The 15,230-nt window shown below is 41.0% G+C and overlaps 1 protein-coding gene across 6 annotated transcripts in view; it reads right to left on the minus strand.

Annotated features, from left to right (window-relative positions):
• ARHGAP32 (Rho GTPase activating protein 32) overlaps positions 1-15,230 on the minus strand; it is a 318,906-nt gene that overhangs the window by 94,971 nt on the left and 208,705 nt on the right. For all 6 annotated transcript variants that reach the window (XM_070048334.2, XM_070048333.2, XM_089314208.1 and 3 more), the window contains one exon: positions 2,734-2,871. In XM_070048334.2, coding sequence (XP_069904435.1) covers positions 2,734-2,871 — 138 coding nt within the window. The remainder of the gene's footprint in view (positions 1-2,733; positions 2,872-15,230) is intronic.

Consider the following 15,230-nt stretch of genomic DNA (forward strand, 5'->3'; position numbering starts at 1 on the left):
GAAACTTCACTGGCTTGTCACTGAAAACAATGGTATGTACACAGTCATTCTCATGTAGAGCTGAAACATTTAACCCCTTTTCATCAGGGGTCATACTAGTCCATAGCTTCTGTTTTTATTGCTTGACCTATTTTTGTATTGAAAAATCTAAGTAGCAGCTGGTGTTGTGGCACAAGTTAAGCTGCCACCTGCAACACCATGAAGCTCCTGGCTCCTGACTTCAGCCTGGTCTAGTCTCAGCCATTGCAGTACAACCGCCTCTCTCTCTCTCTCTCTCTCTCTCTCTCTCTCTCTCAGTGCAGCTTATCTACATGTGGCTGTTCCACCCAGCTTTCTCCTGCTTCCCTGAAAGCCTTGTCTCTAAGACCTGTCGCATTTTCCATGCATACAGCTGTGGCCGTGGCAGCCATGGTAATACATGACCCTACACCATGATAATAAAGTTGATCAATCCAGGAATGTGATATGATATTAGCTGGACTAGTCCAGGTCAATCCAGAAATTAGGAATTATGATATAAGTCCCAGTGCCACCTGGCTATAAAAATCTGGAACTTAGTAGTAGTAGCCAAAACTCTGGAACTTAGTAGTAGTAGCCATGTTCTTAGACAATCTGAGTGAGAAGAAACAAACAGGCAGAGGAGGGAAACAAATAGACTTGCATGTTTTCTGCAGTACAGAGGAATCTGTATTTTTTAAATCTGCAGAAGTTATTTTTTGTTAATATTTATTTATTTCATTGAAAGCCAGGATTACTGAGAGACAGGGAAAGACAGAAAGAGATCTTTCATCTGCTGGTTCACTCCCCAAATAGTCACTTCAACCAGGCTGAAGCCAGAAGCTTCCTCTGGGTCTCCCACATGGCTGCAAGGCCCAATTAGCTGGGCCATCTTCCACTGCTTTCCCAGGCACATTAGCAGGGAGCTGGATCAGAAGTAGAATAGCGAGATATTGAACCAGTGCCCAAATGGGATGGTGGCCCTGAAGGCGTCAACTTAACCTGCTATGCCACAAAGCAGAGTCCTGAGAAATCTGCTTTGAAGACATCTCCTGAGACCTCCTACAATGTCAGTTATTACATGACAGGTCTTATCTCCACACTACCTACTTAACTGTCTTGGAATTAATTTAGAGTTTAAATGACTTACCCTCAGGACCTGTTCAAGCCTCCACTGTGGCTGAAGTCTCATGTCAATGTAATTTTTACTCTTTTGAGAATATCCATTTTGCTCTATCAACAATATTGGTATTTGTTTCCTCTATGTTGCTATCTTCAAATTTCACTACAATGTTTCTAGGAGTCTCTTCACTCATTATACAGTAGTCCTTAATGGACCACTGAATCAGGAGACATTGCTTTCTTTAGTTCTAGGGAAATTTTTATATTAATTTTCAATTATTCCTTCCATCTACTGCCACCTATAATTTCCATGAGTAGTAACTTCTCTATTTTCCACAATTCCAAACTATTATCTCACAATCATTTCACAGTTTATCCCTTTCAGGGGCTGTATTATTATTTTGTTTGTTTTGTTTTTAAGATATTTATTTGAAAGGCAGAATTAGAGCGAAGTGGGGAGAGACAGGGAGTGAGATCATCCATTCACTAGCTGACTCCCCAAATGGCTGCAAGAGGGCTGGGCCAGCTGAAGACAGGAAACTGGAACTCCATCTGGGTCTCCCATGTGGGTGGAAGGGGCCCAAGCACCACAGCCAACTTCCACTGCTTTCCTAGGCACATTAGCAGGAAGCAGAGACAGAAGCAGAGCAGCCTGATTTGAGCCAGTGCCCATGAGGAATGCTGGCATCACAGACAGTGGCTTAACACACTGTACCACAATGCTGGCCCCAGGGGCTACATTCTTACAAATAACTTGGCTCAGTCTTCCAGGTCACTAACTCCCTCCTCAGCTATGTTCATTTTGTATATAGTGCATCCAGTTATTCAGGTTTACTATTATGAGAATTAATTTGAATAATATTTTCATTTGCAACATCCCTGCTTGATTTTATAAGAATCTACTCCCACCTGGCAGCTGTGATGGCCTCACTTTCCCTGCAGGACATTAACCACATTTCCTCAGGTCTGTTATTTATTCTTCTTAATTTTTTTGTTAGGTTTTTGTCTGTAACATTTCTAGTTTTCCTGACTTCTGCTTTCTCTTGTACGTTCATTTTAGGCTGTTATTTTTCTCTCCTGCATAAATAACATAAAATCTTAACCCATTTACTTTCAAGGATTCCTCACAATTTCTGAATCCCTGATATTTTTCTTACGATAATAAAAATATTTTTTATCTTTTTAAGTTTTTTAAATCTTATGTTATTACTAAAATTTTTGGCATGGCTGGAGGTAGGTGCAAAGACATGTCCTGCCATCATAAATTAATCAAACAGCATTGCTTTAATATGTATTTTCTTGGTCATCAGTGATGTCAACAGATTTTTAATACTTTTGTTTTCATATTTTATATCATCTTCAGAGAATGTCTGCTCAAATATACCATCTGTTCATATATTACAGCATGAGGTTTGTTTCCTTATGTAATTATGTATTAAACCTACTTTACTTCTAAGTATCTTACACAGCATTACTAATTTTACAATTATGGGACAGTTAAGTAATCCCAGAAATCATCTTGAATATTCAATATAAGCTTTTATTTACCATACACACAAAAATTTCTGCTGATTCACATACAGTAATGACTTCTGTAATATAAACAGTGCTTACCTCTGGGCTGTCCTTCAAGGTGTCAGAACGGGGAAGCTCTGAGAGCTGGGAGAATCTTCGGTCATAAATACAAAGATGAAGATGTTTATCAAGTACCCGAAAATCTTCATAACTTCTTTTAACAATCCAACTTTTGCCCTGTGGTTAGGGAAGAAAATACTCCTATAATTCACCTCCATTGGGAAATCCTTATGAATCAGGACTTATTCTATACTGGTATTTTATTCATGGGATCTTACATTTTCTACTGAGAAGTTTCTACTAACTTGACAGTAGATAGTTAAACTCCAAAACACCTTAGTGAGTTATATTGCATTAAAAAATCAATAATAGAAAATAAGATAGAACTCCCATTAATGTTCTTCCCCCTGCTGCTTACAGTGTTAGGATCATAACTGCTAACTGCTAACTGCTAGGTGGTAAGATAGTATATGACCTTAAACCCACAGGAGGAAATATGAAATAATTTTGGGTAGGAGAATATTACCTAAAACTAAAGAAAGATGAAATCAGGTATTAGCATCATTGCTTTTGGTGACCAATACTGGAAATACATTCAAAACCACAAGTACCGAAGATACCCTCTATACGCAACTGATATACATATGTTATTTAGAACCTATTAGCTCTCCCTTCTTCTTAGGCCTTCTTTGCCTCTTTGTCCAATCCCACAAATTCATTTTGAAAACACACACATACACACACACACACTCTGATAGAGCATATTTAGTAAACAATGTCTTCTAAGCTTCTCTTAAGTCTATCACTTCCTTATTCATTCCTATAGCCACACTTCAGTAAGGACCATGGTTACTTCTTATTTGGAACACCAGCTCCTTACTTTTTCCTCTCTCTCCATCCCTAGTCCTGCTCCACTCCAACCCTCAATCAAAGAAGAAAAACAAACAAACAACAACAAAACCCACAAAGTTATCAGATTACACTGCAAAAATTATCCTTCAAAAGCCTCCTGTGGTCAAAAATGATGAACAGATCTCGAGAACATATCCTACAGCTTTGTAATTCAATCTGATTTTATATAGAGGCTTTCAGCTCATAGAAAACTGCAGGGCCTAGGGGAAAAAGTATTCACAGCAATCTCTGAATTGAAGGGTGCATATGACTGGGTATTTTTTCCACCTGCTCCAGCCGGCTGGGCCAGAAATGATACAGGGTATCTCTTCACAGAAGAGGCAACTATTTCTAACCTCTGATGTGTCAAAAATGAACACCATTAACTCATGATTAATCTCACTTTGGAATGTAATTCTTTCTTACCTAGTGGAAAGCCACACCAACTCCCTTTTTCAGAGACTGTGAGAATGAAATAAGAGAACAGATGTGGCACAGCGCTTTAAAGAACAGTGACATGGTCCCTTTTCCAAGAGATGTTAATTCAGTAAGTCTAGATTATGATCCAGTAAATTCTGATGATCATCCGGAATTGAGAATCACTGGTCCACAGAATCAAGTCAAAACTCATATGCTAATCTCATAGCTTTCATCATCTGGGCCCTAAAAATTTCCTGACTTCTCTCCTTATTCCTTCACTCATGCCTTTCCTTCTACTTATGCTGAATTATTTCCATTTGTCCAAAACATGAGCTGTATGATACATTTTTGCCTCCACAATTTTGTTAAGTTGTGTCCCTTCTGCCATAGGTCTTTTCTTTTCCTCTTAGCTCAAGCAAAGTCCTTTGTTTTCTCAGTTGCACTACTCTCTACTCAAAGCTTTCCTGAATGACTACAGGAAATTAAATTGTTATTTGGGGCTGGATATGGATCTATATCTATATCTATATCTATATCTATATCTATATCTATATCTATATCTACATCTACAGCTATGAGTCAAACCAAAAAGCAAACATTACCTCTTATCACATATTTGCAATTTTTTCAATCTTACATACATTTTATTAAGTACATAACACTTCAACTATTAGAAAAGTACAAAAAACAATTTAAAACATACTTAAGTATAGACCAGAGAAATTAAATAGATGTTAATTTTTGTATGTTTTGAAGTTTTGAATTTCTTTTAAAAGAACCAATCGTTGCGGTTATAAAACCTCATTCCCTCTCCTGTTCTTCTTTGAAAAGTAAGAACTGGAGTTGATCATTATAATGCATGAATGCCCATTTTTATACATTTACTTTATATGCATTATCCATAAACAATCTGTATTATTGTTTTAAATTTTCTATAAATTATAAGCTTCCATTTTTGGAAGTTACAATTTTGTAACTTACAGTTTCCACTTCACATCATGTTGGGCTTTATCCATATCCAATGAAATAGCTGAAGTTTTCATCTGACCAAGAAGGCCTTATTGCCATCACCTGTAGTATTTCAAACTTAGCCATTCTATCTTCTGATCTGGGTTTGGCCTATGGTGTTGTCTACACTTGCATTTGAACACCTTTAGGTATAGCACAGCAAGCTCTAATTTGCCAGCCATTAATGTACCCAGACGCTTTCCTTAATTTATATTACTAACTACAGATTCTGAAAATACTTAAATCTCACAATTTCATAAATAAAGAAAAAGTTAAAAGTGTGGCTCTAGAATCAGAATATATCAATTGTGAATTCTGTTTAATAATCAAATCAAATAACTCAATGTAAATTGCTTTCATACAATGCCAGGCAAACAGAAAGAGCTCAATACATGCTTAACACATGCTAGCTATTTCTGTTCTTTAAATAAATTTTACTGTTATTTATTAATTTGTTGTGAAGTGAACCTACCCGAAGTAGTAAACAAAGTTTCCAAACAAATTCCCAGTCTATTTAACAGAGTAAACAACCACGCACCTAAGGCACAACAAATCAAAGACAAAATAACATTCCTATCAACTGCTTTTCAGTGATCAGTGTTTCAACCAGGTAAGGGGTAACATATCTTTGGAGGTTAAGGGTTGCATTCCACAGTGACTACATTATCAGCTTCAGGTTGGGAAAATAAAATCTCGGATTTGATAGTATAATTTTAGAGTAATTCAAATTCCTTGGTGATCTTTTATTTTGGTTTTGTTTTTCATGCTCCTTTTCAAAAGAAATTTAACACTAAGATTTTAAGTAAAAAATAAAAGGCAGAACAACCAATCAGGGTCAACTCTTAAGCAGTCATTCTGAAGTATCAAAGGTAAGGAGAGAGACTTGCCACCCAGACAAGCTCAAATCTCAAAGTCTTTCAGTTCATGACTGAGTGTTATGTTCAAGTTCAATAAAACAGTCCTGCGTTTGCTGCCACCTAGCGCTTTGAAAATACAAACTGGCTCTGCTTTTAACCCTTTTTCAGCTAGTATTCCTCAAAAGCCAGAATGTTCTGACATAATTGGAAATTAATATTTGCTACCTAGAATATTATTATCTTCTTGGCTTATATAATTTTTTTGTCTTTTAAGTTGTTGAGCATTTGGCTCCTGGCTCTGGCATGGTCCACCCTGGCCACTGAAGCCATTTGGGGAGTGAACTAGCAGATTCAGCTAGTATTCCTCAAAAGCCAGAATGTTCTGACATAATTGGAAATTAATATTTGCTACCTAGAATATTATTATCTTCTTGGCTTATATAATTTTTTTTGTCTTTTAAGTTGTTGAGCATTTGGCTCCTGGCTCTGGCATGGTCCACCCTGGCCACTGAAGCCATTTGGGGAGTAAACTAGCAGATGGAAGATCTCTCTCTATCTTATCCTCTCTCTGTGTAACTCTGCCTTTCGAATAAATAAAATCAATCTTCAAAAAAAAAAAAAAAAAAAAAAGAAAGAAAGGAAAGAAATAAGCCAAGCACAGAAAGGCAAATACCATATGCATATGAAATACCCTATGTTCTCACTTACATGTGAAATCTAAAACAATCAACTTCATAGAAGCAGAGAGTAAAACACTAGTAATCGATCAGAGAATGGGAGTGGAAGAAATTAGGAGATGTTTATTGGTCAAAGCACACAAAGTTGTACTTAGGAGAAATGAGTATTTAAGTTGAAAAATAAACTTAGAATGGAGTCCAAAATATTAGTTGGTCTTGCTTGATTGGGACATTCTTCCTATAGGGTATGTATTTATGTATGTATGTATGTACTTGAAACACAAACTGATAGAGAAGGAAAGACAGGGTAGAGATCATTTCCTTCTGCTAGTTCATGCCCCAAATGACCACAAAAGTCAGGGCCTGGCCAGGTCACAGTCAGGAGCCTGGCAGTCCATCCAGGTCTGCCATGTGAGTGACAGGGACCCAAGCACTTGAGCCATCATCCACTGCCTTCCACTGTTAAATATTTTTTTTTTGACAGGCAGAGTGGACAGTGAGAGAGAGAGACAGAGAGAAAGGTCTTCCTTTGCCGTTGGTTCACCCTCCAATGGCCACCATGGCCAGCGCGCTGTGGCCAGCGCACCGCGCTGATCCGAAGCCAGGAGCCAGGTGCTTCTCCTGGTCTCCCATGCAGGTGCAGGGCCCAAGCACTTGGGCCATCCTCCACTGCACTCCCGGGCCACAGCAGAGAGCTGGACTGGCAGAGGGGCAACAGGAACAGAATCCGGCACCCCGACCGGGACTAGAACCCCATGTGCCGGTGCCGCAGGCGGATGATTAGCCTATTGAGCTGCGGTGCTGGCCTCCACTGTTAAATATTAACAGGAAGCTGGATAAGAAGCAGAAGAGCCAGAACTGAAACCCACACTCCAATACAGGATGCAGGCATCTTAAGTGGTGTTTAACCTAGGGCACCAGAACACTTGGCCTTATAGCATTTAAAATACATTTCACGTGTGGGCATTTTGCCTGTGGTTAGGACACCATTTGGGACCACTGCATCTCAGGTCAGAGTGCCTGCATCTGAGTCCCAGATGTAATCTCAATTCCAGCTTCCTGCTAATGCAGAGCCAGGAAGGCAGCAGGTGACGGCTCACGCAGGTGGTTTCCTGCCACCCATGTGGAAGAGCTGGATGGAGTTCACAGCTCACAGCTCTGGCCTGGCTCAGCCTCAGCTATTGCAGGCATTTACAAAACAAACGAGCTGATGGCAGAGCTTCCTCTCTGTCTCTCTCGCTTTTCCTCCCCTCTGCCTCATTCTCAAATAAAATGAAATAAAAATATTTTTAAAGTGGTAGCAAAATATATCTTTCTCTGTTTGTATTTGTTATGCCAGTTCAAATTTAGCTCATTTTGGCTTTCTTTTTCCAAGTAACACATGAAATGAGAAATCTTACAAAAATACATTGTTGATTCAGTTACATTTCAGAAGTGACAGCATTTGTCAGGTTACAAACTAATCAATGGATTTCTGGTTTCTGGTCTGGAAATATGGAATGCAGAAGTCACCAATCCACCATTGTTCAGCAAAGCTGAACAACTGGAAAACTTAAAAACCTATTTAGATAACATCACAGAAATGAGGTCACAGGGCAGACCACAATCCTAAAACTGGAGACAGGCAAGTAAATATACAGAATCACAACTTAACCAGGGAAGAAATCCACAAGTAAAAACGTCTGTGGGAACTAGTGCTGGGGTAGGGAAAGGTAAACTGCAGCTGATAAACTGCTGGAGGCAGAGGGATGCCATATTTGAGAGTAAAAATTAGGGGGGGGGGGCAGCGCCTTGGCTCACTGGTTAATCCTCTACCTGCGGTGCTGGCATCCCATATGGGCACCGATTCTAGTCCCAGTTGCTCCACTTCCAGTTCAGGTCTCTGCTGTGGCCCGGGAGTGCAGTGGAGGATGGCCCAAGTGTTTGGGCCCTGCACCCACATGGGAGACCAGGAGGAAGCTCCTGGCTTCTAGCTTCTGGCTTCGGCTCAGCGCAGCGCCGGCCATAGCGACCATTTGGGGAGTGAACCAACGGAAAGAAGACCTTTCTCTCTGTCTCTCTCACTGTCTATAACTCTACCTGTCAAATAAAAAACAAAATTCCAGGGAGGCCCAGGAACAGGGAAGCAACAGCACACACACACGTACACACACTTGTGAGTTTTACCTCCAGGAGCTCTACAAGGTCCTCACAGTGAATATCAGAGAAATCCACTCATGCTTCCAATAGTGGGAGGAGCAGAGGAAAATTTGAAATACACCGGAACATTATGTTCTCAACAAGGCCTGCCCTCGGGAGGAACTATCTTAAACAGCCTGACCTGAGATTTTCTCAGTCTAAACTACACGGAGAAGGGAATAACCCAACTTCACAGTTCCTTCAGGTCTTCCATAAAGGAGAAAAGAAATACCACACTCTAGCCCAGCCTAGTGACTCTATCCCACCTAGGTGGACTGAGCCGCACTTGGGAAGTTCACAGGCTCACTGTAAGACTGAGACTTAACCAGGGGCTACAGAACACTTCCCCTCCCTCAACACCTTACCACCACATTACTAAAGGCCTGTCATCTAGTACATTATGTTCATCTTTCAGCAAAAATTTACAAGACAGACTGAAAGGCAAAAACACAGTTAGAAAGTCAGATGTTGTAGGAATGCTGGAATTATCAGACCAGGAATTTAAAAGAACTATGATTAATAAGTTAAGGGTTGTAATGGAGAAAGTAGACAGTATGCAAAGAGATGGGTAATGCACCCACAGTACTGGAAATTCTAACAAAGAGAAATGCCAGAAATCAAAAACACTGTAACAGAACTGAGGAATGGCATTGATGGGCTCATGTGTAAACTAAACAGGCTAGGGAAACAATCTCTAAGCTCGGGGATATCTTTCCCAAAATTGAAAAGCAAGGAGAAAAAAGACTGAAAAAAAATCAGAACATCCAGAGGATGTGAAAACTAAAAAAAGATATAACATGTATTCTGGGAACACCAGAAGGACAAAAGGAGAGGAGAAAAACCCGTATGTGAAGCAGTACTGATAATTTCATCCAACTAACTGCAGTCATTTGACCACATTTCCAAGGTCAGCACTGTGGTATAGTGGGCTAAGCCTCCACCTGCAGTGCTGGCACCCCATGTGGGCACCAGTTCGTGTCCCCACTGCTCCTCTTCTGATCTATCTCTCTGCTATGTCCTGGGAAAGCAGTAGAGGATGGCCCAAGTGCTTGGGCCCTGCACCTGCGTGGTTGCCCCAGAAGAAGCTCCTGGCTTCAGATCAGCTCAGCTCTGGCTGTTGCGGCCATTTGGGAAGTGAACCAGAGGATGAAGACCTTTCCCTCTGTCTCTCCCTCTGTTTGTCTGTGACTCTACCTCTCAAATAAATAAATAAATAAAACTTAAAAATTTTAAAGACCACATTTCCTATAAGCTTAGAGAATTAATGTGGTATAGTAGGTTAAGCCACCATTTGTGATACCAGTATTCCCTAGCAGAGTACTGGTTCAAGTACTGGCTGCTCCGCTTTCAACCCAGCTCCTTGCTAATATGCCTATGAGGCAGCAGAAAATGGCCCAAGTGCTTGGGCCTCTGCCACTCACTTGGGAGATCTGGATGGAGTTCTTGGCTCCTAGGTTTGCTCTGGCCCAAATCTGGCTGTTGCAGCCATTTGGGGAGTGAATCAGTAGATGGGAGATCTCTCTTGTTCTTTCTGTCTGTCTCTTTCTCTGTTGCTATGCCTTACAAATAAATAAATATGGGGTCAGCGACTCTGCTATCCCATGTACATAGTGCTGGTCCAAGTCCCAGCTGCCCCGCTTCCAACCCAGCTCCTTGGTAATGGCATGGGAAGCAGTGGAAGATGGCTCAAGTACTTGGGCCCCTGTCATTCAACGTGTGAGACCTGGTTTCAGCCTGGCCCAGCCCCAGCCATTGCGGCCATTTGCGGAGTGAACCAGAGGATGGAAGATCTCTCTCTGTCTCTCCTTCTCTAATACTGTGCCTTTCAAATAAATAAAATAAACCTTCAGAAAAGTATATAAATCTGTTTACATGCCAAAAAATTCAAACCATCATATTCAGATCATAAAAATCCAAAATAAAGGAAAAAAATCTTGAAAAATTGGGGGAAGGGATACTTTATCCATATTAAAAAAAAAAGCAGGCAGTAATTCCAACCAACTTATCCTCAGAAACCATGAAAGTAGAAAGAGAGTGGAACAAAATGTTAAAAGTTTTGAATCAAAAAAAAAATTCAGCCTAGACTTCTATACACTTCAAGATTGAAAGAGAAATAGACTTCTGTCAAACAAATCTAGAAATTTGAGGCCAGTGGACTTTTCCTTCAAGAAATGATAAAGGGGCTGGTGCGGTGGCGCAATGCGTAAAGCTGCTGCCTGCAGTGCTGGCATCCCATATGGCTGCCAGTTTGACCCTGGCTGCTCCACTTGCGATCCAGCTCTCTGTTGTGGCCTGGGAAAGCAGTAGAAGATGGCCCAGGTCCTTGGGCCCCTCCACCCACGTGGAGACCTGGAAGAAGCTCCTGGCTTTTGGCTTTGGGTCGGCGCAGCTCCAGCTGCTGCAGCCATCTGGGGAGGAATCATCGGATGGAAAAACTCTCTCTCTCTCTTCCTCTCCTTCTCTCTCTATGTAACTCAGACTTTCAAATAAATAAATAAATCTTGAAAAAAAAAAAAAGAAATGTTAAAAGAGGAAGGAGAAAATAATACAGCTCAGAAACCCATATCTACATAAAGAAATGAGGGGTATCAGGAAAGTAATAAAAATATAATATTAAAATTTAATTTTTCTTATTCTCAATCAATCTAAGAATAATACTTTAAAATAATAGCAAGGTAATCCATTGTGTGTGTGCACACCCATGTGCATGTGCGCCTTATCTAAACTTTGTGCAAGCAAAATGAGTGGCACCAATAGTACAAGAAATGGGAGAAAAGAATTCAGAATATTTATAATAAGGAATTTGCACAACCTGTGGAGCAGTAGTTATTTCAAAGTGGACCTAGATTATACACTTGTTTAGCTGTAAACGTATATAACTAAGTTGTATGTAAACTGAAGGGAAAGCACTAAAACAAATATATGTAACAGATACACTTTAAAAAGGGAGAGAAAACAGAATCATATAAAATACACAAAAGAAACAGTAGTTCTGAACAGCGTTCAGTAGGGGATGGCATCGTGGTACAGTACATTAAACCACCTCTTGGGATGCCTGGCATCCCATAAGGCACTGCCTATTCAAGACCCAGCAGCTCTGCTTCTGATCCGGCTCCCTATTAATATGCTCGGGAAAGCAGCAGATGACGGCCCAAGTACTTGGCCCCTGACATCTGCCAGGGAGACCTGAATGGAGTTCCAGGCTCCTGGCTTCAGCCTGGCCCAACCCTGGCCATTGTAGCCACTTAGCCATTAGTGAACCAGCAGACGGAAGATGTGTCTCTGTCTCTTCTCTCTTTCACTCTGCCTTTCAAATGAATAAATAAATCTTTAAAATAAAGTATTTACTCCACGTAATAAAAAGGGTAACAATCTGCTTGACTGCAGTAATCATGTCATGATGTACACGTGTATCAAAATATCACATTCTAACCTTACACATACACAATTTTGTTTTGTCAACTTTACCAAAAAAATTAGAAAAAAAAAAAGCACATACAAAGCAGGAAAAAGTATGAGACAAACACAAAGGACAAGGACAACAAGTAGAAAACAGATAGATATGTCAAATATTTATCCAACTATATCAACAATCACTCTAAACAACAAAAAGAAAACAGAAATAGATATGTCAGATATTAGTCCAACTATATCAATAATCACTCTAAACAACAATGGCCTAAAACACCAATTAACATACTGTCTGTTAAAAAAAAGAAACTATATGGCAAATCTAAGAATAAATATAAGACACATCAGGGGCAAGTGTTGAGCCTAGCAATTAAGTTGCCAGCTAAGACACCCTGATGCCTAATTTTTTTTAAAGACTTATTCATTTATTTGAAAATCAGAGTTACAGAGAAACAGCAGGAGGGAGAAACAGAGGGAGAGAAAGAGAAAAAGAGATCTTCCACCTGCTGGGTTCACTCCCCAGATGGCTGCAGGTCAGGAGCTGGATCAGAAGTGGAGCAGCTGGGACAGGAGCCCACATGGAAGGCCGGCATGGCAGGTGGTGGCTTTACCTGAAAGGCCACAATACCACCACCGCCCTACTCTCCATGCTTTATCAGAGTGCTTGAATTCAAGCTCTGGCTCCATTCCTTTTTTCCAGCTTCCTGCTATTGTGAACCCTGGGAGCCAGCAGGTGGTGGCTCATAGAGCCAGGCCCCTGCCACCTACATGGAAGACCTGAATCAAGTGTTTTTTCTGGGTTTGGCCTGGTCCAGTCACTGCCCTTGCAGGCATTTGAGAAGTGAGCTAGCAGACAGGAAATGTTCTTTCTCTCTCTAATGTAACTGGGAAACCAGCGGAGGATGGCCCAAGTGCCTTGGTCCCTGCACTCACATGGAAGACCTGGAGGAAGCTCCTGGCTCCTGGCTTCAGCCTGGCCCAGCCCCAGCTGTTGAGGCCATTTGGGTAGTGAATCAGCAAGTGGAAGAGGTATCTCTCTCTCTTTCTCTCTCTTTCCCTCCCTCTCCCTCTTTCTTTCCCTCCCTCCCTCCCTCCCTCCCTCCCTCTCTCTCTGTAATTCTAACTTATAAATAAATAAATCGTTACCAAATAGTAATCAAAACAAAGCAGGAATAGCTCTATTTCAAAAAGAGCGGATTCCAAAGCAAAGACAACAATAAAGGATAAACAGGGATATTAAAAAATGATAACAGGGTCATTGTTCCTAAAAAGAGTGTGAAAACACTATGAGGCAAAAACTAATAGAATTCCTGGAGAAACAGAACGCACTAGCATAGCTGGATACTTTAACCCTCTGAGAGAAATGGACAGATCCAGCAACTGTAAAATCACTAAGGATACAGTCGATGCAACAACACCATCAAGCAACTGGATATAACTGACACCTGCAGACTATTTAAGTAGCAGCATTACGCATGCTTATCATTCTCACATGGAACACTCTCTAAGACCACATTCAAATATATAAAACACATTGTAGCAGGTTTAAAAGAACAGAAATTATGCAATGTCCACTCTCAGACCACGATGAGTTAAACTAGAAATCAAAACCAAAGACAGCTGTAAGAGAAATCTTGAGATTGCACAGGCCTGAGGACCAGGCCTGGCTGCCATCTTGTGTGCTCTTCCCACAGCAGGTGCATGCTCACCAGTCTCCCAACCCAGACCTGCATAGCAACCCTGAGCCAAGTTCAAGTGCACGAAGTGGATGAAGCCAGTAAAATAACAGCATGTCTTTCTGGAAGTGTGGAACTATGGTAGTTGCCGTCCCAGTCTTCCCGCACCTCTCCCAGTCCTGCATCTGGAATGACCCACCAGGAGGCACAGGCTACACCCTCCCACTTCTCTGCAGTACTGTTAATTTGCCTGCGTGATCACCATGCCTACCACGTTGTCCTCTGACATCTTGAAGTATTCTGCAGTTCCCATTACGTACTTGCCCTCAGTCATGAAGTCTGAGGAGAACAAAGCAAACAAGAGTGTTCCCTGAGTGCATCTTCTTCATTTATCAAGATCCTCTAAACACAAAAATCTTGGCAACCAGGAGAGAGTTTAGAATGCTTCCCGGGGCTGGCGCTGTGGCACAGCGGGTAAAAAGCCCTGGCCTGCAAGCGCCGGCATCCCATATGGGTACCGGTTTTGGTCCCAGCTGCTCCTCTTCCGATCCAGCTCTCTGCTGTGGCCTGGGAAAACAGTAGCAGATGGCCCAAGTTCTTGGGGCCCTGCACCCATGTGGGAGACCCAAAAGAGCCTCCTGACTCCTGGCTTCAGATTGACACGGCTCTGGCCGTTGTGGCCATCTGGGGAGTGAACCAGTGGAAGGAAGACCTCTCTCTCTCCCTCTACTTCTCTCTGTAACTCTGTCTTTCAAATAAATAAAATAAATCTTAAAACAAACAAACAAACCTTTCCCCTGTGATGGAGACCAGCCCAGCCATCCCACTCCTGGGAATTTACCAAAAGGAAATGAAATCAGTATGAGTGATCTGTACCCCCATGCTTATTGCCGCTCAATTCACAAGAGCTAAGATATGGAATCAACCCAGATGTCCATCAACTGAAGACTGGAAAAGAAATTATGGTATATGTATACCATGGAATATTACACAATGGTAAAAACAATAAATGCAATCCTGTCGTTTGCAACAAAATGGAAGCAACTGGAAACCATTATACTTAGTGAAATAAGTGAGTCCCATAAAGACAAATATCATATGTTCTCCCTGGTCTGTGGTATTTAATAGAGTACCTAAAAGATAATCTATGGAAGTGAAATTGACACTTTGAGACGTGATGATTTTGAACAGCAGCCCTTGTCTTGACTGTTGAGCAACAGTTTATATATATATATATACACACACTATATATGTAAGTATATATAAATATATATACACACACTATTTGTTGAGCTCTTTACTTAGTGTAGGTTAATATTATGTGTACCAAGTTAATTGAAAATAATCTTTGTAAAAAAATAAGAATGGGAATAGGAGAGGGAGAAGAAAGAAGGGTGGCAGTGTGGGCAGGAGGAAGT

The sequence above is a fragment of the Oryctolagus cuniculus genome, chromosome 1 (genome assembly GCF_051225735.1).
Source record: "Oryctolagus cuniculus isolate XC-2025 breed Fujian yellow rabbit chromosome 1, ASM5122573v1, whole genome shotgun sequence".
Taxonomy (NCBI): Eukaryota; Metazoa; Chordata; class Mammalia; order Lagomorpha; family Leporidae; genus Oryctolagus; species Oryctolagus cuniculus.